Source organism: Convolutriloba macropyga, chromosome 3, assembly GCF_964194025.1.
Source record: "Convolutriloba macropyga chromosome 3, txConMacr16.3, whole genome shotgun sequence".
Taxonomy (NCBI): domain Eukaryota; kingdom Metazoa; phylum Xenacoelomorpha; order Acoela; family Convolutidae; genus Convolutriloba; species Convolutriloba macropyga.
In genome coordinates, this window is record NC_134470.1 from 12,877,259 (window position 1) to 12,902,074 (window position 24,816).

Sequence of the window (24,816 nt, forward strand, 5' to 3'; positions counted from 1 at the left end):
TTTCTGAGGCAAAATTTTTCATATGACAGGTGGTACAAAATGCTCAGAAAGAAATTAGTAGTTCTATTACTCACTCATCCTTTTTTGCATACATTTCGATAAAAATATTAACAACCCAACCAAATTGAGACAGTTCATTCTTACCCAATTTAAAGAACAAGCTTTTAAATAAATTTCAACTTAGGCAATAAATTTCATACAGCTTGAATTTTGTAAAATTTTAATCCGGAGCCGTTCTTTTACACATATAGAAGTCTATTTGCAGTATGTTTCCGCCAGTGTTATGATTACGCTACTCGTGAAAAAAAGTAATTTGAATTTTATTCTAAAACACTAAATTTACGTATTATTTCAACAGAGGCCAAATGGAAATTTTGGGTAGATATGCGACTAGCTCTAAAGACTAACTACCTCGATAGTAATAATTTACACTTGAGTTTTATTTTAAGTTTCAGTCGAAAACGTATTTCCTGTTGTACAACAGGTACTCTATAAGAAATTGAGGCAAATCCAGTTTGTTAATGCTGTCCCGCATCCAAAATACAGAAGGGTGTGGTTTGCCTTCGGTCCTATCTTTCTCTGTTAACATTGAGGATTCGGTTTTTTCTGACGCAGTTTTGGGCCAGGCGATCTGTAACAAAAATAGGCAGTTAGTTAAATGCAATAATCATAAGTATAAGTTGAAGTCACAGAACTTTCTTTAGATCTTAAAGCTCAATTTATTTTTTTTCTAAGAGCCAAGTAGCTGAAAAAATTAATTGACGAAAAATGGGCCCGAGATAAAACTGACAACTTAAAAAACTGCAGAGAATGTAACCTAATATTATTTAGAAGGAAACTCGGTCCAGCTAAAAACCACCGAATAAAAAGGGCCAGAGAAAAACTCAGTCCGGCAAAAAATCGCATAAAAAAGACCTTGCTACAAAATTTGCTTGAGAGCAATTAAAAACTATCAGACCAAAAGTCAGTTGTACAAAAAAGCGCAAAAAAGAAAGACCAGGAATATAATTGCGCGAAATTTCGCCTGAGAGCAATTGAAAAGACTTCAAGCGAAATTATTAACAAACAGAATTACGGTAAAGCAAAACAAATTTTTCGAGGAAGTAAAAAAACAGAATCTCAAAAATGATCGGTTGAGAAGAGCACGGTGGCAATTCAAAAACATAGCCGGCACATTGCCGGAAAATAGCCACGATAGACGTTTGTGGCCTTCCATTAATTGAAACAACTAAAGGATTAAGATAGACAGATCAACCACCAGTCCATTAATAGAACACTAGACTTTTTGGGTTATAGACTTTTTGGGTTATAGACTTTTTGGGTTATATTCGGACTGTTAATTTTATGACACATACGGTCTATCAGGAAAAAAACCTAAAACAACTTTTCAAAATTGATATTCGAAATCAAAAACTCAAGACTAATACTCAAGCATTATGGCATATAAGTTTGACACTACTTAGATGCACACTATTGATATTTAACTAGTAAATATTCATAAAAATTAAAGATCCATAATTGAGTTCAGAAGTCATTTTTTTGAGTAACGTAAGTCACGCAATTGACCCAAAAGCAGAAATGACGTCACGTACATTTTATTTTCAAAGCGGTAGAAGTCACTGAAGACTTTGAAAACGTCAATTCAATGAAGTCAAGTCGTAAGAATCATCGATGGAGACGACGAACTAAAAAAAACTACGATGTCCCCAATAATAGCCGCTAATGCTTCGCGGCTATTAAATAGTAGAACATCAAAGCTCTGAACCACCATGAGTCCTGTAACATCCCTCGCTTTCGCAAGGCAGCGATTAAACATACTCGGTAGATATCCGAAAGTAGCATCCACTGATTCCCAAAGAAAATGGATTGAAAGAAAAAAACGAACAAAAAATTGGAAGTCAAAACAGTTTCACGCAAAATGTTGGACAAGCTGAAAACTAAGGCAAAATCAGAACCAATTTTTGTCTGACGACGTAAATCAGAAGAATAGTACCAGAAGAATCGGAAATCAAATAAAAAATCCGAAATTCGTACAAAAAATTAGTCCACAGTCAATCATTACTTCATAAACCGAATAAACTGTTTTCGTACATTTCCTTCACTTTTTTATCGATCAATTTTAGTTGGACAAATTCAGGAAAAAGAAAAGCAAAATCTGCTAACTTTTTCAGAAAATTCTTCACAAGTGGCGCCTAAAAACCAACCCTACAAATACCTAAAACACCGCGAAAAAAGAATGAACAAAACAAGTAAATTCGAGATCTGATTCCAATACTTTTCTATGCAAAATTCTATACAAGTTGTGAGAGCACATTCGATATTTTCTTCCTGGGAACTTTTGTATTACCGCTGCTAGTGTTCAATCAGCGACTACCAACACGACGAACTTAACAACAAAAAAAGCCCAGAACAATTTTTTAATAAGCAAAACAAAACATAGCTGGCAGATTGCCACAAAATCGAAGATCTGCAGTCTCAAAAAGATGGTAAAAGCAACGGACCAAAAAAAGAAACTTTAAAATGCTGAGCTGTTGTATTTTGAGAATGTTGAACTTATTGCTGATTCTATTAGCTGCCCTCAAATACCCTTCAGTTAGAGTGACACACACTCATTTCACCTTATCTCTTTGAATTAGATTAAAGAAAGGTCAATTTCAGAGAGAGGAAGTCATTTTTGAGAGTGAGGTAAGTCAAGTGTGACCATACATTTAATCACGAGAATGAACCAAAAACACTCTTCACTAAGAGTGAAAAACGACGTCACACACGCATAACCAAGATTGGGAATGGAAGAAGAGAAAAACAAATGAAAATGATTTTTGTACATAAACAATTTTAAAGTGTGATCTGTTTTGATGTCATTTTGGAGCTGATCATACTCCTGTTTCGTAGTACAGCAACACAGCGGCTAGTATCAATACCAATAAGCATTAGAGATGGTAACTAAGAACAAAGTTCGAGTAACAGGCATCTAAAATTTGGCTTGACGTGTTTATCCAGTTTCTATTTCTGATTTCTTGTTTGATACTGACTCAGTTCATTTTGAATTGCTCTGCGGAGCAACAACTGACTAAAAACAGTATGAGAGAAGAGTGAAACTAGCATAGATAAGTCGAAGCGATTTCACGCAAAATATTGCACGAACAAGCAAAAGATTTCACGAACAAGCTGTGAACTAAGGTAAAGCGGATAATTTTTAGTACGACGAAGTAAAAATTCAAAGACGTACAATTCAAAGAATTTTCATTGACTAAACAAAAGACTGGACCTAGTACGGATTATGAGCGAATTGAGAAAACCATTTCCAAAAAAAATTAGAAAAAATGAAAAAAAAAAAACAAAAAAAGTTAAAATGCCGCATGTGAACAAAAAAACACTAGCGAGAAAGGGAAATTTGGTTCAAACAAAAAACTAGGCCTAGAATGAATTATGATTGGGAAAATCATTCAGAACAAAATCGGATCCAAAAAATCGAAAAACGGTAAAAATCAAAAAGAAATTGCCGCATGTGAACCAAAAAACCACTAGCGAGAAACCGAATTTTTGCTCAAACACCGTTTTCTCACACTACTTTAAAATTTGAGTGAAAAAATCTCACGCCGCAAAACCACTCGCTCTTTTGCGCCACTTCCTGTTTCGGCGTGACCAAAATCACTACTCCAATTTGACTTCAAAAATCATGAAAATGTGCGAACAGATCTTAAAAAAAGACAGCGCCTCAATACAATTCAAATTCTTTGAATTGTAAAAAAAACCACGATGTCCCCAATAATAGCCACTATCGCTTCGCGGCTATTAAAAAATGATCACTCAATATCGAGAACACTAAGCAAAGATTGAGAGGAAGCCTACTTTGGAAGAAGCAAGTGTATAAATAGACGCTCCACCCTCCGCATTGTCTCCACTCAATCCACTATCATCGTCCTCGTCATCTTCATTTTCTGAGTCAGCTTCCAGGTACGTCTCATCACCAGGGTCACGTGATGTTCCAGGTGAGGTCACTCCACCCCCTCTACTCTCACCACTAGATCGACCACCACCTCCACCTTCCAGAACGTCCAGGGACCTGCGGGGATTGCTCATGATGTCATCAATGTCCAAAGTTCTCACATGGTTTTGCATCTCAAGGAAAAACCTGAAATAAATGCAGCAAACAAATGCAGAATTATTTCGATAATGGAGCTCCCCTTAGGTTCGGTATTTAAAACAAATAGCCGCAAACTCGACAATTAGGCCCTTAGTTAAAAACAAATCACTGAGACCAAGGACAAAGAAGTGGCTTCCCAAACAAATAAACTCAGATTTCAAATTCTTTTATTTTCAAACCAAAAAAATGTTTCTCAATCACCATAGCCTTCAAATTTTTGGCGACCTCTAACTACTTATTTAGATTGCAAACTCTTACTCTAGTTTGCAATCTCAAATTACAGTTAATAAGAGTGAAGAAATCATTTTGTTAGTTTGATAAAAAAAAATTGATCACACCACCTAATGGCGTCAGGCAAGCAAATATAACCCCCCATCAAATCATCAAAGAATAGAACGTTGACTTCTTGCTGCGGGGGTGGGAGGTCAATTTCTAAGGAGTGGGGCTTGGGGTCAATTGTGGGGCCCTTCAAACCATAATCTTATTCTTGGAGACAAGTGAGCAGAAAGGCTCTAAGACAACTTAACGCCCGCTGGGCGCTACCTGTATATTCCGTTTTTGAGGACAAAAAGTCAAATGAGACAAACGAAAAACTGGTCAAGAGGGGAGTGGGGTGGGGGTCTGACCATTTGGTTTTCTGCCCTTAACAGTTTCCATGGGCTGCATTGCATATTTAGACTAGCAAGGCTCTCTATTTAGACTAATAACTGCTCAGTAACTTCCGGGCGTTACCTTTTATCCCGTTTTTGAGGGCGGAAAATTAAATGTCCAGACAACAAAATCAGACACAAAATTCGTAGTACGAAAACGCATTAAAAAGACCAACAGTACTAATATAATTGCAACAAACTTCGTTTGAGAGCAATTAAAAATTGCAATTAAACATAACCGACTAAACGTCGGAGGAATTGCTCTTGAACGACTAGTGGGAGCTCTAATCAATTGCAGCCTGCTACAGTCGGGGGGGGGGCTAAAAGGGACTAAGAAGTTCTAAAGTGGGCTTCAAATAACCACATTAGAGGTTAACATATACCACTATTAAGATTTAAAGTAAAAATGACAAGATTTTCGGCGCACTTTTAGTTGACTATCAGTATTAAATTGCCGCCAATTGAGTTCAGCTACTTGAAATTGTGATTGAGAGCGAATTTTAGATCACGCAAAATGCAAAAAGTCAAGGGCGTAAAAGTCACTCGAAAAGTCAAAATTGTCAAGCGAAAATTTTGCATAAACTACGTTCAAGAGCAATTAAAAAGTTTTAAAACTAGTGCCATTGTTTCAAAACTATTAGCTATCAGCCAAAGAAATAATTAGATTAAGTTATACCTGCTATGTCATAAAGACTTGGATTATGGACATGTTGTCAGTCGATATGACTAAGTGACAACACCACACCAGCCATATCAAACAAGCAAAACTCTCGAAGTCCAAAAAATTATAAGCTTTCAATTTAAAACAAACAATTGATTGAGTAATGCCTCGTTTAAATGTCAAGGATACCAGTGCTGAAATGGAGAAAATGATAACAGGACGAAAAGAACAACAAATAGTGTCAAAACAAAATCATTAGCTTTAAAATAAAAAACTTTGAATTAATATATCAATTAATGGCTCACGATCAAAAATCTACGACTAGACTTCCAAAAAACATTAGGGAGAAAAATCAATAATCTCTGTTCAAAACAAGTCGTGTTACGATCTTTCAGAACGGTAGCCTATGATTGGAAACATTAAAAGGGTTTAATAGTGCCTCAATTGAAAACTTATGGGACCTATCATTTTTATGAATCGTGAAATGATTTTAATCGATTTTTTTGAAGAACGTCGTTTTTAAGTTATAACAACTATTAGCTGCCTAATCACGGATTGAAAAAATTAAAACTACTCGCAATAAGAACACAAATATATCTTTTCATTAGCATTAAAGAGAAAAACAAAACGATAGAAATCATATTGCAGCACTTGAAAAATCTCCAACTCGAAAACCAAAAATCTGCTCAAACAGTCATTTTGCACTCTACTTCAAGAACAGTTCTTAAAATACTCTTTTTAACTCCATTTACTATACCAGCGTAACTATAATTGCTTCTGCAATTTGACTTTTCATTGACGTCAAAATCTGTGGATACCCGTCAAAAATATAACCGGAAGACCTGGCATCAAAGTTTGGCCAAACTAACTGAGGTCAATAATTGAAATTGAAAAATAATAATGCCAACACAAAGAGAAATCTACGGCAATCTTTTCTTTAGAACAGATTTATAAAAAAAAATAGGTCCTTTAAAAAACATAACCGACTAACCTCGGGCGATTTGCTCTCTAACGACTGGCGAGCGTGGGCTTTGGTAGTCGCCAGCTGGAACTCAGGGATGCATCATGTGAGTTTGGTATGCATTAGGTAGTCTGAGGTGGGGGGGAGGTGACAGAGGGGGGTGGAGGTGACAGAGGGAGGTGGAGGGATGAAGACCAAGAACCGCCCTTCATACATTGAAATTGTTTCCTCAAAACTAGTTACATAGAGACTAGTACGGCGTAAGGCTCTAAGAGAGCTGTTCGTTCACTTAATGCCGTCCAAGCGCTACCTGTTTATCCCATTTTTGAGGACGAAAAGTCAAATGGGTCAGACGAAAAACTGCATAAAAAGTCACAGGATTGATGTAATTGCTACAAACATAGTTTCAGAGCACTTAATCAAAAAAATGCTTGAATCAAATCAAATCAAAACAGTCCTTAAAATCAAAACCAATCCTTTGTGCATTATATTTTTCTGTTCACCTAAGTTATAAGACTCTGGCTGTTTGTCTTTTTTCGAGAAGAATCATTAGATCCATTACCATAACCAAAAATCGAAAATACAATATAGAACTACAGTGAAGACCGACGATGTCCAAAACACAGTTAATCAAACTACAACAAAAAAAATCCAGCGCAGAGGAAGGAAGAAAAAGTAATTGAAAAACAATCATGAACTAACTCACAGTCAAGGAAAATTTTGTTTGAACTCTCTGATCAAAACGCCTCTAATAAATAACACGAATTATGAACTAGGACCGTTCAATCTTGACAGTCTAGAACAGGATCAGAACCAGACAAAATTGGAGAACAAAGAAAACAATCGCTAACAAAGCCTTTTTTCCAAAAAAAATCAATTATTTACAAATTTTTTTACCAACAATATACCTCAAAATTTACGATCTAACTGCTAAAAATTTGCCCTTACAATTATTAGTTTTCATGGTCTTGAACTTGATCTACACGCTGTACAGAAAAGAAGGTAACAGATCCCAAAATCTTAAGTTCATTAGATATATAAGTACCCATAACAATCCTATAGCTCTGTTCTTTTGACCACCTTCATTTCAAATTCCTATGCAGCCATCGTGCAGCCTAAAATGAATGCATAAACCAGTAAACGGTGAGCGATATTGAAAAAAACGAAAATTTTGCAAATCCAGACAATTTTTCCAAAATTTGTCTTCAGCAACAAGGTCATTGCGACAGAAAATGGAAAAACTGGTTTGAATTGTATTGAGGCTCGGAATTTGATATAGAAAGTAAACACGTCTTCGAACCGCTTTTCGCTTAAAATTTTGCTAATTGAACGTCGTTAATGCCGTCAACGAAAAATAACAAAACATAACCAAAATTATCGGGCAAATTATTCGAGCGGTTGGCTTTGTCAGTACCCATGAATGGGGGGGGGGGGGTAAAAATTTAATAACTAAACTTCACTCCATGAAAATCCTCAAAATAGTTTAGGTTAATCGCATTCAGAGACTGGTTAAAAGTAAGTCTCAATGAGAACTCAATTCCCTCGAGCTTTACCTGTTTATTCTATTTTTGAGGACAAAAACTCAATTGGGTAATACGAAAAATGGGTCAAGAGACCACTGGACCAACATAACTGCTATAACTTTGTTTGAGAGCAATTAAACAGAAATCATTCTTAAATGAAGCTGTTCAAAAAGATATATATTTGGCACTCAAACCCAATTTCCCACAGAAATCAATATAAAATGGCCAAAACTGAAAAACACCTTCAAAAGACAAAGCCCTACAGCCTACAAACCGTAATATAGCTCGCAAGAAAAATTTTAAACATAGCCGGCAGATTGCCGGAAAATACCCGCTGTTGACGCGCCTTATGCACATCGGGATTAAAAAAGAAAAAGCAGAGATAAATTGACAAATTTTGTTCTAATTTTTTCAGTGTCAAAGAGTGTTCTTATTCGGTATACAGTTTCAGTTGGATTCTAAAACTGCACTTAATTCAGCTTCTAAACTGAAAACTAATAAACTTAATACCAATTGCAGCTAGCAAACACTCTAATCAACTTTGATAAACTAATTTTCAATGACTTAATGACCGAGCATTATCGGTTTATCCCATCTCTTTTGATTTTGCTCTTTTGACCTTGACTTTATTACTGAGGAATCATCATTACTGAGTATTCTTTATTACTTTCATAACACTGAGTATTCCCTTACGTAATTCATTGAGTGAATGGATTTAAACACCATTCAGTTGAAACAGCCAACTGTATTTCATCTCTATTTCATCTCGGTTGAAACAGCCCATCTCTATTTCGCATAAGCAACCTAGTCATTGAATGTCGATGAGTCCTCTCACTAATAATATTAAATGTGAGACAAAAAACACGAAATCTCAACAAAACTGGCTTAAACTTTTTGAAAACACTTAGTATAAAAGCCACAGAACGCAACAGCTACCGAAGAATACAATTATATCAAATAATTGAGTCATCAATCACCACCGTTGAGGCCGGTCATCAATGAGACTAAGTGATAAGACAGCAATAAGTACAACAAATACTAGCAAAATTAAAAAATACTGAGACTTTTTTAAAACGAACAAGCGTATAAGCCACAAAAAGCAATGGCTATGAAATGAAACGGATTGCTTTAATTGAAGTTTCTTTAGTAACCAATGAGACCTGTCAATAATAAGAATAAATGTTAAGATGACAAAATGGAAAAGAAAAACTCGCAAAACTCAAAAAAATTCGATAATTAATATTGCCAAACAAAGAGAAATCTACGGCAATCTTTTCTTTAGAACAGATTTATAAAAAAACATAGGTCCTTTAAAAAACATAACCGACTAACCTCGGGCGATTTGCTCTCTAACGACTGGCGAGCGTGGGCTTTGGTAGTCGCCAGCTGGAACTCAGGGATGCATCATGTGAGTTTGGTATAAATTAGGTAGTCTGAGGTGGGGGGGAGGTGACAGAGGGGGGTGGAGGTGACAGAGGGAGGTGGAGGGATGAAGACCAAGAACCGCCCTTCATACATTGAAATTGTTTCCTCAAAACTAGTTACATAGAGACTAGTACGGCGTAAGGCTCTAAGAGAGCTGTTCGTTCACTTAATGCCGTCCAAGCGCTACCTGTTTATCCCATTTTTGAGGACGAAAAGTCAAATGGGTCAGACGAAAAACTGCATAAAAAGTCACAGGATTGATGTAATTGCTACAAACATAGTTTCAGAGCACTTAATCAAAAAAATGCTTGAATCAAATCAAATCAAAACAGTCCTTAAAATCAAAACCAATCCTTTGTGCATTATATTTTTCTGTTCACCTAAGTTATAAGACTCTGGCTGTTTGTCTTTTTTCGAGAAGAATCATTAGATCCATTACCATAACCAAAAATCGAAAAGACAATATAGAACTAAAGTGAAGACCGACGATCTCCAAAACACAGTTCATCAAACAACAAAAAAATACAGCGCAGAGGAAGGAAGAAAAAGTAATCGAAAAACAATCATGGACTAACAGTCAAGGAAAATTTTGTTTGAACTCTCTGATCAAAACGCCTCTAATAAATACCACGAACTATGAACTAGGACTGTTCAATCTTGACAGTCTAGAACAGAATCAGACAAAATTGGAGAACAAAGAAAACAATCCCTAACAAAGCCTTTTTTGCTAAAAAAAAATCAATAAACTTACAATTTTTTACCAACAAAATACCTCAAATTTTACGATATAACTGCTAAAAAACCTGCCCTTACAATTATTCGTTTTCATGGTCTTAAACGTGATCTACACGCTGTACAGAAAAGAAGGTAACAGATAAAACATTCCAAAATTTTAAGTTCAGTAGATATATAAGTACCCATAACAATTCTATAGCTCTGTTCTTTTGACCACCTTCATTTCAAAATCCCATGCAGCCATCGTTCAGTCTAAAATGAATGCATAAACCAGTAAACGGTGAGCGATATTGAAAAACACGAAAGTTTTGGAAATCCAGCCAATTTTTCCAAAATTTGTCTTCGGCAACAAGGTCATAGCGACAGAAAATGGAAAAACTGGTTTGAATTGTATTGAGGCTCGGAATTTGACATAGTAAGTAAACACGTCTTCGAGCCAGTTTTCGCCTAAATTTTTGCTAATTAAGCGTCGTTAATGCAGTCAATGAAAAATAACAAAACAAGCGGTTGGCTTTGTTAGTACCCATGAACGGAGGGGTGTCCAAATTTAATAACTACACTTCACACCATAAAAATCTCTCCTCAAAATAGTATAGGTGAATCCAATTCACAGGGACTGGTTAAAAGTAGGGCTCTATGAGAACTTAACTTCCTCCGAGCTTTACCTGTTTATCCTATTTTCTAGGACAAAAACTCAATTGGGTAATACGAAAAATGCGTCGAGACCACTGGACCAATATAACTGCTATAACTTTGTTTGAGAGCAATTAAACAAGTCATTCTTAAATGAAGCGGTTCAAAAAGATATATATTTGGCACTCAAACCCAATTTCCTACAGAAATCAATATAAAATGGCCAAAACTGAAAAACACCTTCAAAAGACAAAGCCCTACAGCCTACAAACCGTAATATAGCTCGCAAGAACAATTTTAAACATAGCCGGCAGATTGCCGGAAAATACCCGCTGTTGACGCGCCTTATGCACATCGGGATTAAAACAGAAGAAAAAGAGATATATTGACAAATTTTGTTCTATTTTTTTCAGTGTCAAAAGTGTTCTATTCGGTAGACCGTTTCAGTTGGATTCTAAAACTGCACTTAATTCAGCTTCTAAACTGAAGACTAATAAACTTAATACCAATTGCAGCTAGCAAACACTCTAATGAACTTTGATAAACTAGTTCTCAATGACTTAACGAATGGGTTTTATCGGTTTATCCCTTCTCTTTTGATTTTGCTCTTTTGACATTGACTGTATTCACTGAGTATTCATCTTACGTAATTCATTGAGTAAATGCATTTCAAAGCCATTCAGTTGACACAGCCAACTATATTTCTCTAATTCTCGTTTGCAACCTAGTCATTAAATGTCGGTGAGTCCTCTCACTAATAATATTAAATGATAAGACAAAAATAACAAAAAATCTCAACAAAACTTGCTGAAACTTTTTGAAAATACTTAGTATAAAACGAACAAGCGTATAAGTCACAAAAAGCAATGGCTATGAAATGAAATGGATTGCTTTAATTGAAGTTTCTTTAGCAACCAATGAGACCTGTCAATAATAAGAATAAATGTTAAGATGACAAAATTGAAAAGAAAAACTCGCAAAACTAAAAAAAATTCGATAATTAATATTGCCAACAATTAAAGTCAAAGTCATAGCTTTGAATAAAAAATACGATTAAATCGTTAAATTTAACCACTATTAGCAGCATCACAGATCTGTCTTCAATGAGATTAAATGATAAGATATCAAAAAGTACAATAAATACCTGCAAACTCAAAACTTCACCAAAAATTTTTGAGAAAGAAATAGTGACAAGAGTCACGAAAACCACTAGCTATTAATCCTAGCCAAAATTTAGGTCCTTTTATGCTTCATTAGCAAACAATTAGACCTGTCATTGATGATGCTAAGTGATAAGATAACAGATAATTTTAAAAAAGGGGTCAAAATTTAAAAATCACTTACATTTTATGACAACAAAAAGTGGCAAAGTCATAAAAAGTTTTAGCTGCCCTTTAATGAATTCAAACACAGGCAAATAGGCACAATTAGAACACATATGTACAGTCTGAAAAGCACTGAAGGAGAGTACACCCTGAAAACAAGTCAAATTACGCACCTGAAAAAAAAATCCATCTCAACCGCAAAATGTTCAAACACCAATTTTTCACTCGACTTCTCACCGACGTGAAAAAAACCGAAAAAAGCGCTAACATATCTTTAAAAAAAGACAGCGCGCCAATCCAATTTTTGAATTGTAAAAAAAAGAGACCACCTAAATAATCGCCGTTTGAGAGGATGACGGCGGCTATTAATTAGAGAAACTGAGCTAAAACGAAGAACTGCTCTTAAAAGGCCGCACCTGAACATAAAATTTGCTTGCTAAACGAAAATTTTTTTACACCTTCTTTTCATCAAAAAACAATTATCTCCCTGCTTTTCACTTTCGTTCCGCAACTTAACCTGAACTCGTAGTTTTCTCATGCAGCAGTTCCTGTTGCAAATACACTCCAACAAAACAATTGATATAAAAAGCCGCTCCTTCAATAATCGTCTTCGAGTTGTAAAAAAGACACCGATCTAATACAATCCAAAACCTTTGGATTTCAAATGAATCACGAAGACCAAAAATAGTCCAAGTATCGCTTCGAGGCAATTAAACTTAACCAAGAAACGTCGGGGGAAATGATCTCAAACCACTGGCAAACGGTTGGCGTCGTCAGCAGCTAGCTGCGGCTTAGGGAGGATAGCTTAAGCTTAATTGAGAGGGGTAGAGAGCATTGTGCGAGGGTCGAGCGTGCGGGGCTACCGGTGAAATGAGGAATGATGTGGAGGAGGGTGGCGCACGAGATGGGGAGTGGGGCGGTGGTCTGACCATTTGATTTTCTGCCCTCAACAGTTTCCGTGGGCCGCATATTTAGACTAGTACGGCTCTCAGACAACTTCTCAGTAACTTCCGGGCGTTACCTTTTATCCCGTTTTTGAGGGCGGAAAGTCAAATGTCCAGACAACAAAATCAGACAAAAAATTGGTAGTACGAAAACGCATTAAAAAGACCAGCAGGACTAATATAAATGCTACAAACTTCGCTTGAGAGCAATTAATAACAGGTGTTAAAATTTCCAATGCACTTAACACCATTCTTTCATTTTCTGATATTTACACGTATTTCACTGGCCACCTGAATTACCAACGTAAATGTGCAAAATTTTGCTAATTAAATTGTACGTCATGTACGGTTGCTTTGCTTAGGGCAAACATCTCAGCGGCGATAAACCTTACAATGTAGAACAATTAGTTTGAATCAAGTTAATTAAAACTCAGCCTCGCACTTATTCAACTAATTAACCTGATTGGGAATGGGAGCGATACGGGAGTTATCTCCGGTTCGTCAGCTTCATCCTCCTCTTCCTCGTTCTGAATTTGATTTACTCTCTCGTCAAGACTGAAAAACAACTAAATAAAATTTAAGAATAACAATCACCATGCATACAAACTTAATTTCACATCAAAAACTCAAAAAATGTTTCCAAATTATTTAAAACACTCACGTGCCCATTTTAAAATTCCGGAAGTCTGCAGTGCCAGATGTTAAAATGCCAGAAGTTCCAACTTAGTCAGAGGTTGACTTCTCCTTTTAAAACGTGCGACTTTCCTGTTTTAAGCATGATTACGACTCTGCAAAGTCACTTCGAAATTTTGACTTAATCATCTACAGTCAGCACTTCATGAAGTGAAGAACAAGAGTTAAGACAAAGCTGGCAGATTGCCAGAAAATAGCCGCAATAGCTTCGTAGATCTGCAGTATCAGAACGATAGTAAGAAAAACAGACAAGAAAAGAAACTTTTTATTAATTGCTGAGATGTCATATTTCCATTTCAAAATCTTTTTTAACTTATTGCTGCTTCTATCTGAAATAACCTACAGTTAGAGTGACACACTCAGTTAACGTTATCTCCTTAGATTAAACTCATTCTGAAAGTCAGGAAGTTATTTTTGAGAGTGAGGTAAGTCATGTGTGACCAAAAACTTAGTCACGCGAAGGAACAAAAAACTCGCTCCACTAAGATTTAAAAATGACGTCACGCAAGCGATTCAATTGATATTGCAATAACGAATTTAAAAAAGCCAATTTAAGTTGTTGTGACGTCATATAGTCGTAAAAATCTTGGCAAAAAAAAAACAGCAGGACAAGTCCTGAAATACGATCCAAAGAATTGAATGAAACATTAAACATAGCCGGCAGATTGCCGGAAAATAGCCGCCGTTGATTTCAATAAGCATGATTGAGATTGAAAGAATAGAAGATATTGAAAAAAAAAGATTTTTGTACAAAAACATTTTTTAAGTCCGATTTATTTTGATGGCATTTCGTAGTTGAACATACTTCTGTTTCTTAGAGAGAGGCTACAAGGGCTACTATCAATACCAATAAGCATTAGAGGTGGTAACTAAGACTTATAGGAACGACGTTCAAATAGCGGGCATCTAAAAATGGGCTTTATGGGTTTATCCCTTTTCTATTTCTGACTTCAATTTTTTATACTGACTCTGTTCATTTTGAATTGCTTTGCTGAGCAACTGATGTTCAAAATCACTTTTAGCAGAATGAGAGAAGAGAGAAACTAGCCTAGAGAAGTCAGAAAGATATCACGCAAAATGTTGAAAAAGCGGCAAAATGAGGTAAAGCAAAACATTTTTTTATTCGACGCAGTAAAAAAAAATAGGAGCGCTATAATAGCCGGCTGAGAAGATGAGGTCGGCTATTAAAACTAACCGACTAACGTCGGGTGAATTGCTCTCAAACGAAAATCGGTCAAGCGAAAAATCGTATTAAAAAAGACCGACAGAACTATTATAATTGTGACAAATTTCGTTGTAGAGCAATTAAAAACTCTGGTACCTGATCATCAGAGTAATTGAATAACACCAGAAAAAAATAGTATATCCTCAAATTCACAGAAACAGAAAAAATAGCATTCAAAGGTTATAAATTTTTGGATCAGCGTATTGAAAGCCAAGTTGTTGAATACCAAGACCCAATAGAGCTAACGGCGTCAAAACTTTCACAAGAGCAACTGCAATATTAAAGTTCATACATAGACACAGTACCAAAATATTGACGACTTGAGCTCAGAAAATGTGAGTGAGAAAACATTCTCAAAACAAAAATAATTGCAAATTTGCCTAATTCTTCAAACTTCAAAAACCTAATTCCAAAACCAATAATGGAGGAAACTATGTCCCCAAACCGAATAATTGAGCAAAAAAAGGCAAATGGTAACAGCCTAACAAAATTCTCTTATTTGAAAAAAAAATAGAAAAACAGCCAAAAATTGAGGTTTTTGTTACTAATGGTTAATTTTCTTTTAAGCTGATTTTTTTTCATAATAAACAGTTGCTTTATAACACAAAAATGTAATAAACTGGTAAATCAAAATGCCTACAACCATATGGCCTGTATTGAGTTCCCATGAGATTGTTAAAACCAATTAAACAATTGTTAAAACCGATTAAAAAACTGCTTGAAAAAGCGTCGTGTGATTTAAAAATTTCACTCACTTAAAGTCCATTCATTTTTCGGTCCGTTTTTCACAATTGATCAGCAGTAAAACAAAGTTTTTCACAAATTTCACTTCCTGTATGAATTTCACTCTAGAGAATTATTGATTTAAAAAGACTTCTCCAATACTCCTCTTTGAGTCGTAAAACTGGAAAACCACAATGCCTCTGAGTCGTAAAGACAGCGCCCCAATAAAATTATAAATCTTCAACTTTTAAAAACATAGCCGGTAGATTGCCAGAAAATAGTCACGATAGACGCATGTGGCCTTCCATGAATTGAGACAACTAAAGAAACAAGATAGGCAGATTGACCAAAAGTCCTTTACTAGACTCGATTTTTTGGGTTAGATACGTGTCAATTTTATGACACATACGGTCTATAAGGAAAAAGCCCTAATAGTGCTTTCTCATAATTGATCCCAATTCAAAAAACCTCAAGACTAATACTCAAGAATTAGGGCATAAAAGTTTGGCACCACTTAGATGCACACTATTGATCTTTAACTAGTAAATGTTCATAGAATTTAAAGTTCCATAAGTGAGTTCAGAAATCAATTTAGTGAGGTAAGTCACGCAACTGACTTAAAAGCGGAAATGACATCACGGTAAGACGAAACAATGACCTAAAAGCAGAAATGACGTCACGGTAAGACAAAACAAAAATCTGTTAGACGAAGTAAAAAACATTAGGAGCGCAATAATAACCGCCTGGAATTGCTGACGCGGCTATTAAAAACCAAGAAAAGGCCAATAATAGCTCGTTATTTCAACTATTAACAAGAAATTGCAATTTTAACCTTTCAGTTGTCTCAGTGGCAGTTGACTGAGGAAATAAAAGATCCCTCGTTGCAGTGCGGCGGTTCTCTACTCCCGCGTTCTCTGCGACATCCACTAGTGACCCTTGAGAGTCTTCTGTTGTTGAATTAGGCCCATCATTACTTTCTTCCGAGGTTGTCACTCTTCCTACGCTGGAATCACTTGCCGCTTTGAGACAGTCTTTCTCCGAATCCGTTTGCGGTTCGCTAACACAAACTTTGTCGAAAACAGTAGAATCTTTAGACGAAGTCGGCTCAGCAGACTTTTCATGGTCTGATTGGGGCTTATCTTTAACATTTGTGATTCTCATACGCTTAGGTTGCTTCGGCAAACTGGAGCTCGGCGATGCTTCAGAACTGTTCGACGTATCTTCAGGCACAGCCTTTTTCGCAGAGCCGCTGGGTTGCTCATTTGAATAATCAGACTGGCTCGGGATACCGTTCGTACCGATGCAGTTAAAAAGAAACTCAGGTATTTTTGTTTGCGGATTAAGAGATCCTTTGGTCTCTGAACTGCTTGCTTCATTTTTAACTGCGATGCCATTGAAACCCTTTCGTAAAGAATCGTTCGAGGAATCAAGTTCATCATTTGCTTCTATAACGTTACTGCTACTAGACTGTTCATTTTCACTTCTCAATGGTTCGCAAAGATCGAAAGGTGGATTGTGGCGTATCGCCTGAGCACGCTGACCATCGGCTACATCAATGGTACCTTCATCACTGTTGGTTTCAACTTCGTTTAATATATCATTGGCAATGTTTTCAGCAATGCCACTTGCAACGTCTTCCGGTAGGATTCGAGGAACTGCATATTCATCGTTTTCAATTGCACCAACTGTTTGTTCAGCACTAATAGATACATTAATATCTGTTCCCTCATTTTGATTCGACGAAACGTGTCGAGTATCATTTGCATTTTGAGTATCAGGAACAGCTGGAATCAGTAGAGGTCTAGCTCTCCTTCGACGAGCTCTGGTACCCCTCGTCATTCTGCGTTTCTGAGCTTTCTCTGCTTTTGTCAAGGGCATAGCTGGGACTTTGGTAGTGTCGGGTGGGAAAAGACTTGATCTGATTTGATCCCTGATTGCGGTTCGGCACAGCTGTTTTAAAGAGGGAACCGGTTTCAGAGGCAAAGTCACTGTGTCAGTTTTCAATTCCGTCTGTGATGGAACAATTAGACTGGCAAAGGAGACGGGCAGTAGGTCGCGTAAATCAGCCGTATAGTCGTCCTTCACGGTTATCTGCAAAAAAGAACAGAAATTAAGGGAAACAAATTTACATAACTTTTTAGGCAAATTTTCTTAACGAACAAAAAAGTGGGGTGTTTTCCGGCCCTCAGAACTCATGCCTCAACTTTTGCGAGAAGTTGATTAAAATACTCTCCACTGTTGTTTTTGTGAGTAGTAAATTGCCTCTACTTACTTTGACTAGTTGATCTCCACATGGGAGGACAAGGACTCCACCTGGCTTCACAAGTTGCTTCATGAACTGAATGTGTTCCGAGGGAACTGCCGCTCCACAGTACACTCTGTCATACCTGCAGCACAAACACGGAGCTCAATTTCGAGAGACAATAACATTTTTTGAGAGTTAATGAAACAATACGGCCATCTAATAACTCAACGAAACAGTCAGATCAAAACTGACTAAAATTGGACACTGGAATCAATAACCTACGCTGGTAAATTGGGCACATTCGACTACTACTTTTCGATGCCCGATATTACTGTTTTCACTGACTTTCATTTCAATCCATTAATTAGCACAATAGCGTTAGTTTGAAATAGAGCTAATGGATTTGCGCAACTGCATTGCAGTGAAAAGTAATTTCATTCAGAAAAAGGTTCAAAATAATTATTCAAACAAGGGCATTACTGACGAAAACGAGCATAAGATATTACATCTAGTTCTAGTGTTCCAATACTCATCCCTCACGCACACTCCTTAAATACTGCACTGTTCGAACTAGTCAACATTTAAGCAATGTTTCAGATAAATAAATGATCAAATTCAATGTCAAGTATACGCAAGGCAATATCATCAAAGCACAGGGGGGAACAACTGTCGTTATTATTAGTACCGCCTTGTTATCTCTCCCCACCTTCATCAATCAACCTATTGTTGCTCACTACTGATTGGATACATAACTTTGGGTTGCACTGTTCCATAGCTCTCAAATCCGTTGATGGCCTTCAAAATTTGACCTCAAAGCAAGTACAGCAAAACGCTGCCGTCAAATAACTTTCTATAATTCTAAACATATCACTGTTGAACAAAATTGCAAGAACCAAAACATCAGTTAGGACTAACAAATGTCACATCGAAACTCTGTAGTATAGAAAGCGGTAAGTTGATAAAACTTATCAACTGGAATCGAACGCCTTTATTATTGAATGTGGAACAAAGCACAAGCTTTCTCCTATACCACTAGTTAAAATTTACCAGTAAATTAGTCCAATTCACCTGAAATAATAATTCGTCAACATAACCCACTAGTATCCGGCGAATTTCACTCAAACCACTGGCGCGCGGTTAGATTCGTCAGTAGCGAGATGTGGCTGTGATGCTAGCTTATGGTTAGTTATTGAGCTGGTGAGATAGGGTGCGGGTGTGAGCTGTGTGTGTGTGGGGGGAATCGCCGTACACGTCACAAATTAATCTCTTAAACTGCCTCAATCAATCACAAACTTATAGAGACTAGTAAGGCTGCTCAGTGACATAATGCCCTCCGGACTTTACCTGTTTGTCCCGTTTATGAGGACGAAAAGTAAAATGGTCAGATGAAAAAATCTAGAAAACAAAAAGTCGGTAGTATATAACTCAAATCTATCACAATTTCTTCATGCATAGCACTAAAATGTAACAAACTTCAACAAGCAAAACAGGATGTATTGGGGATGTATTAAAAAAGAAATCATTAAAAATAAAAGCGGAAACAAGCATTAGATTTTCTGAGGTAACGTTATACAACCAGCTGACAACGCTATTTTTTTCCTACAAAGTGCAGCCCAATAAAATCACTTTTTAAAGTTCACATTTTAAAGAAAATTGTCCAGGAAATCTTCCTTTCAAAATTTTAATTAAAGTCTGGCCTCAAGAATAACTAACTATAGGCGTTGGTTGTAATCTGTTGGTTAGAAACATAGCGAGCAGGTCATATAATAAATATCAAAAAATATAGCGAGCAGGTCAGGCAAAAAGAGATAAATTAAAACAAAGCGATTATTTGGAAGATTGTTTTAAAGAAACTGACGTTATCTCGTACACTATTTGTTTCAATTCTTGTCAGATTGATAAACAAAAAAGTAAAAATTTTTTGTTATCCTTCAAATCCACAATTTTTGCTAATATTGTTATTTATGAAAACAATAGTAACTGCAAACCCTTTTCGTGCACATAAAGCTCCATATAAAAATTATCAGAATTAACAAAAAAGCGTAATTTTGGTTTCATAAAAAATGGAGATAAACAGCTCAATTCAATGTTCCGTTCAAAAAAATTTTAAGAATCTTTCCGTTTTTTCAATTTTCAAAACTACTTCTACTTAACTGTTCCAACCCGCTTATAAATTTCTAGGGTTCGAACAATATCGAATCTAGTACTGTAGTACTTCATATTAACGCACGGTTGTTATCGTCGATAAGTGGTAAACCATGTCAAAAAATGTGGCAAACCAGCCGAATTATCAACTATTTTTGAGAGGTCGATAACAACTAGTTTTTAAGCAGACTTTACTGTTTTTTGTTAGACTACAGGCTTTAGACGCTCCTTTATTGCCATTGTTTATATAGCAGAATGGCGATTAGAAAGTGACGGTAGACAAATGAATGAACATCACCACACGGTTATTATCGCAGTCGAAAAGTTATCAAACTCCGAGGCGATGCCGAGTTGTTGAATAACATCGAGAGGGCAATAACAACCGTGTGGCGATGTTTTTAATTAACTATCTTGGCAATTACAATAACAAACCCACACACCTGCAATTGATAACTCTACCTTTTTCCGGTATTCTTTTTATAGCAATCGTGGCGGAAAACGATAGTCCACTCTAACCCGCAACAGAGTTTCGCAACTGTTTCAGGTTTTCAGAATATTCACCGGGTCGAGCAGGTTATTTCCTCGGTAAGTGATGCAACTGTTGTTATCGCAACAAAAGTTGACGAAATGGTTCGGCATTTCCATATTTTGGTAGTATTAATCGGGGGTTATAACTGGATCTTATCGATAAGTTATGCACGTGTTGTTACTGCTACAAGAGTTGGTTAATATGCGTCAGTTCTAAATAGCATTATTAGTTATTTTGAAGCGATTATTTAGACGGTACCTGAAGAAGCACTCGGAAGAAAGACACATTCCATTGCCTCTGAAGAACTCCGGCAGTCCAATATTGTACTTGTCAAAGTGTGGTCCGCTCCTCACATAGGCAACAATCCGCTCATTAGCATAGTCTATACACTCCTGATGAATCTCTACTCCGTGGTTGCAGCCTGCAGGTCCAATTATGTGACCCACCATCAAGTTAAGATACCCAGTACCTGACCCTGCAAACGACAAATGAGCCTCACGATTTTGCGTACCTGCTTCAAATTCTTATTTTTTCAAAGAACGGTTATCCGTCAGTCCCTCAAATTCATAGTCAGAATGCTGTAAGCGCAACTTGATTCAACACTGACGATGGAATTTGTACAACAAACAAGAAGGGGTTTTCAGAAAAGGATAGGTAGCTTGTAAACAAAGACTTCACATTTTAAACATTCCACCAAACTAATTTAGTGCCGTTTTTGGGCAAAGAACTTGAATTCAACAAAATGAATCGGAACATTTGGGCCAGAACCGTTCTTGGGAACAGACACGGGTTATAAATCCGTGGACGGGGTAATAAAATACTAAGGGTCGCAATAGAGATAGGTTTGGAACTTTCGTACAATCTTACCGATATTGAGAAATGAGAGGCCAGGTCTCAGATCCAGTTCTTCCATCACATGTGTGTATATACAGGGAGCAGACAAGTGCAAATTACCCTCACGCCATGCCAGATCCTCATAAGCCGAAGTGCTCCGTCGTCTTCTTGGCATTCTTGCACGCCTCGTGTCTCCTTCGCCGCCATTTTCCATTTCATTGGGATCATGATCTTCGTTGTCATGCTTACCATCCACAAAATGCCCTCTGTCCACTGCTCTGAAAACTTGTTCAACTGCGTGCGTCAAGATGTAATTGTCTTTGACAAGATTGTTCACCAAGTCATCGTTGTTCACGCCAGTAGAGACGGCGCTCCCCATATGAATTGAGATTGGTCTAGATTTCCATGGCTTCTGAAAAATGAACGCATTATCAACAAAATTTCTGTTATTGCACCAACCAATTGCAAAAAATGCAATATTTTTGATTGCAGCAAATCATTGTGTGTATAAAGAATGTGCAATTAGGGGTTGTGCAGATAATGTGCAACCTATTATCTAGTGGGTGACAAGTGGGAAAACGCCCATCAACATTTGGGAAATCAAACTGTTCTTATTAACTTTCAGAATAGTGATAAGTTGCTAAAAACGTAAATTGATTCTGATAATTATAATCTGTTAAAATATCAAAAAAAATACATCCAACTGTATAATTGCGATAGACTCCGATTGTTGTGTTAACTTCATAATTAGCACCAAGTGAAGAAAGGCCGTTTCTCCTGATACGTTTCTCGGAACTCACTTCCGTCTCGTTCTGCTACATTGTGACTATCTTGGCACACTGTTTGCTTCTCCACAATTCGAAGCGGCAACTCCACCAAATCAGAAGGCGACATCCTTTTACTGAGAGCCTCACATAAGTTCATAATTTGACCTCTTAAAATTGACATTTGCTTCTCGAACAAAGTTTTGCTGAAACCTTTATCGATTGAGAACAACAATTCAAGCTCAGCTATTAACGACTCCACGTTGTTCAGATCTCGAATCATTGGAAGGAATGTCTGGATAGTTTCCTCAGAGAATGGGGTTTCAGCGTATGGCTGGAGCCAAGCCCACTGGTATGGATAAGCTCTCCAGGTATCCGGATGTTTATAAGGAAAAGCAAGACCATTATCGATTGCAGCTACAGATATCTTGGGAGTACTGACTACGTTCCACTTAACCTTTTGATCACCACCTTCGTCTATATCCTCATGCTCTTTCGTAGCGGTTGTTGAAATATAATCCGCTGGGGTTGTTTGCGGACTAGATTCCAGATCAACCTTGACCAACCAATTGTCATTTCCACGATCCGTATTGCGTACGATGTAATCCAAAATAACCAACTTTTCGAACTTTAACTGGAACTCATGCATAGATTTGTTCGGTAACGTTTCGTACGAAAAACGCTTTAAAATATCATCAGCGCTAGAATAGTCTTTCATAAAAAGTTGGAAAGATCCAACTTTTAGAGGTAGACCTAGACGCTTAAAACGGCGACCAATTACGGGCGTTGTTGCCATTATTCCTCGTTTTGCCGTGCACTTAGCTTTTGTTATCTTGGAGTAAAAGAACGTTTCACTTGCTAACCAGACTATTCGCGTTTTAGGAACAATATTTAAACCTAGCCACTCGTCTACGATACTTGCTCCAGCTTCAGATAAATATCCCTGATTTTTTAAAAGGCAGTTACGACCAAAACAACAGGGACAAAACACACGTTGGCACCACTTTCCATATTTGGGATTTAAAGCACTATAAGGCTCCTCGCTTTTCGGTTTGAAAACAGCAATATTTTCTTGGCGAGTATTTTGAACAAAATAACTGCCACTTGAACCTTGTTTTATACGAATAGGATGAATTCCAATTGCAATTGCAAGCTCGGCTTCTCTAACTACATCTTCAAACGCCGGATCATTTGGAAAACTATTTAAGTTGAGCATATCAGGTGGTTCTGGTTCTTCGCTTTCGTCGATTGTAGCAATGATTTCATGGGACCTCGAGTTTTCATAGTTTTCTGTATCGTCCACCTCTACTGTAAACATTTGAGGAGCCTGTTCGTCTGCACTTATCACATCTACCGTCTCTTCTGTCGACAAAAAGCCTAAATTTTCTGCCATTTCTGTCTTGAAACAAAATTTGAATTATGTATTAACTTTAAAGTGTGCATTAACTGGAACTTCGAAATATACCTTTTAGATGCCGATATAACTAGATTAAAGATTCCCAGTAAAATGTTTCTATACAATATAGTCATAATATAATAAACATAACCGACTAACGTCGGATCAAATTGCTCTCAAACGACAGGCGCGCGGTTGGTTTTGTCAGTAGCTAGCTACGGTTTAACGCAGCGGGGGTGCATCTGGGGGAGGGAGTTATGGGGGGGGCAACCGCCCTTCACAACATAAGTATAAGTCTCCAAAACAGTTTGCGAATCGCATACTTTGAGACTAATGAGCTGAAAGGCTCTAAGAGCACTTAACGCCCGCTGGGCGCTACCTGTTTATCCAGTTTTGAGGACAAAAAGCCAATTGGCTCAGACGGTCAAGCGAAAAAATCGTATAAAAAAAAGACCAACAGGACTAATATAATTGCTAAACTTCGTTTGAGAGCAATTAATAACGAAAGATTTAGGATTAATAATCCAATGATTCATAGAAAACCCCGCAATTCAAGTAAATAATCAATTTATATCAGCTAGGCAAGATTGAGTTCAACGCTCTGCAGTTGTTGCAGCCACACAAAATCAGAAAAGTGCATGGCTCTGATTCGTTGTACGGGATTTTGAATTGTTTAAAGTTGCTGTATTCAGCTTTTGTGATGAATGTCAAATAGAATATCTGATCTGAAGGAATCAGTATTGCGCACCGAACAAAAAATTAAGAACATCCTTCCCCAAGATTGGGTGAACATTGGGCTTCCCAGCTCTTTGTATTTCCAAAATTTATCAATAAAATGAAGATATGAGGACAAATGAAGAATAGTAGTAGTAGTAGCGAAGTCTTTAGGGATATACCATGGGTTTCCACCCTTTATATCATTAGTGAGTAAGCTGGGAATGTTGGTTACAGTTCGTGCATTGGCAGAGTATCCTCCAGGTACATAGATTGGCTTCGTTGAACTTTTCGAATTACCAAAATTGCTGTGTTATTCGTGCTTTTCTGTTTTCTTTCGTTGTTAAGTCGATATGTTTACTCAGAATGTTGTGCAGTGTTCCGTTTCGTGTCCAGAAGTTATCGTCGGTCCTTTTGAGTCTGTAAAAGAAACCGATTTGTCAAATTAAAATTACTTCCAATACTTAAAACAAACGTTTTCGAACTTTACGTTCATCGTCAGGTTAAAACTGTTTTACAAATTGTTAAAAGATAAAATGAATAT

General features: G+C 36.9%; 3 protein-coding genes and 1 pseudogene across 3 annotated transcripts in view; all 4 read right to left on the minus strand.

Annotated features, from left to right (window-relative positions):
- LOC142335950 (uncharacterized) overlaps positions 1-24,816 on the minus strand; it is a 390,664-nt gene that overhangs the window by 360,182 nt on the left and 5,666 nt on the right. The gene's annotated exons all lie outside the window — the stretch shown is intronic.
- The window catches only part of LOC142335951 (tRNA dimethylallyltransferase-like), a 237,720-nt gene that overhangs the window by 207,237 nt on the left and 5,667 nt on the right, over positions 1-24,816 (minus strand). The gene's annotated exons all lie outside the window — the stretch shown is intronic.
- LOC142335944 (uncharacterized) lies at positions 294-21,812 on the minus strand. Its single transcript, XM_075384354.1, has 7 exons — positions 21,432-21,812; positions 20,823-21,039; positions 17,918-18,032; positions 16,478-17,736; positions 13,464-13,559; positions 3,853-4,135; positions 294-631 (listed from the first exon to the last, which is right to left on the minus strand). Exons 1-7 carry the CDS (start codon positions 21,775-21,777, stop codon positions 452-454), a joined length of 2,496 nt encoding a protein of 831 aa, XP_075240469.1. The 5' UTR covers positions 21,778-21,812; the 3' UTR covers positions 294-451.
- Positions 22,032-23,608, minus strand: LOC142336868 (phosphatidylinositol 4-kinase type 2-alpha pseudogene; annotated as a pseudogene).

What these genes read in the sequence shown, in the direction of transcription:
- LOC142335944 (XM_075384354.1), bottom strand. Translation starts at nt 21,777, where the DNA reads ATGGGGAGCGCCGTCTCTACTGGCGTGAACAACGATGACTTGGTGAAC. An exon ending in GCCACTGAGACAACTGAAAG is followed by an intron (nt 13,560 to 16,477) that starts GTTAAAATTGCA and finishes GTTGTTTTTCAG; the next exon opens with TCTTGACGAGAGAGTAAATC. An exon ending in ATACACTTGCTTCTTCCAAA is followed by an intron (nt 632 to 3,852) that starts GTAGGCTTCCTC and finishes TTTTTGTTACAG; the next exon opens with ATCGCCTGGCCCAAAACTGC.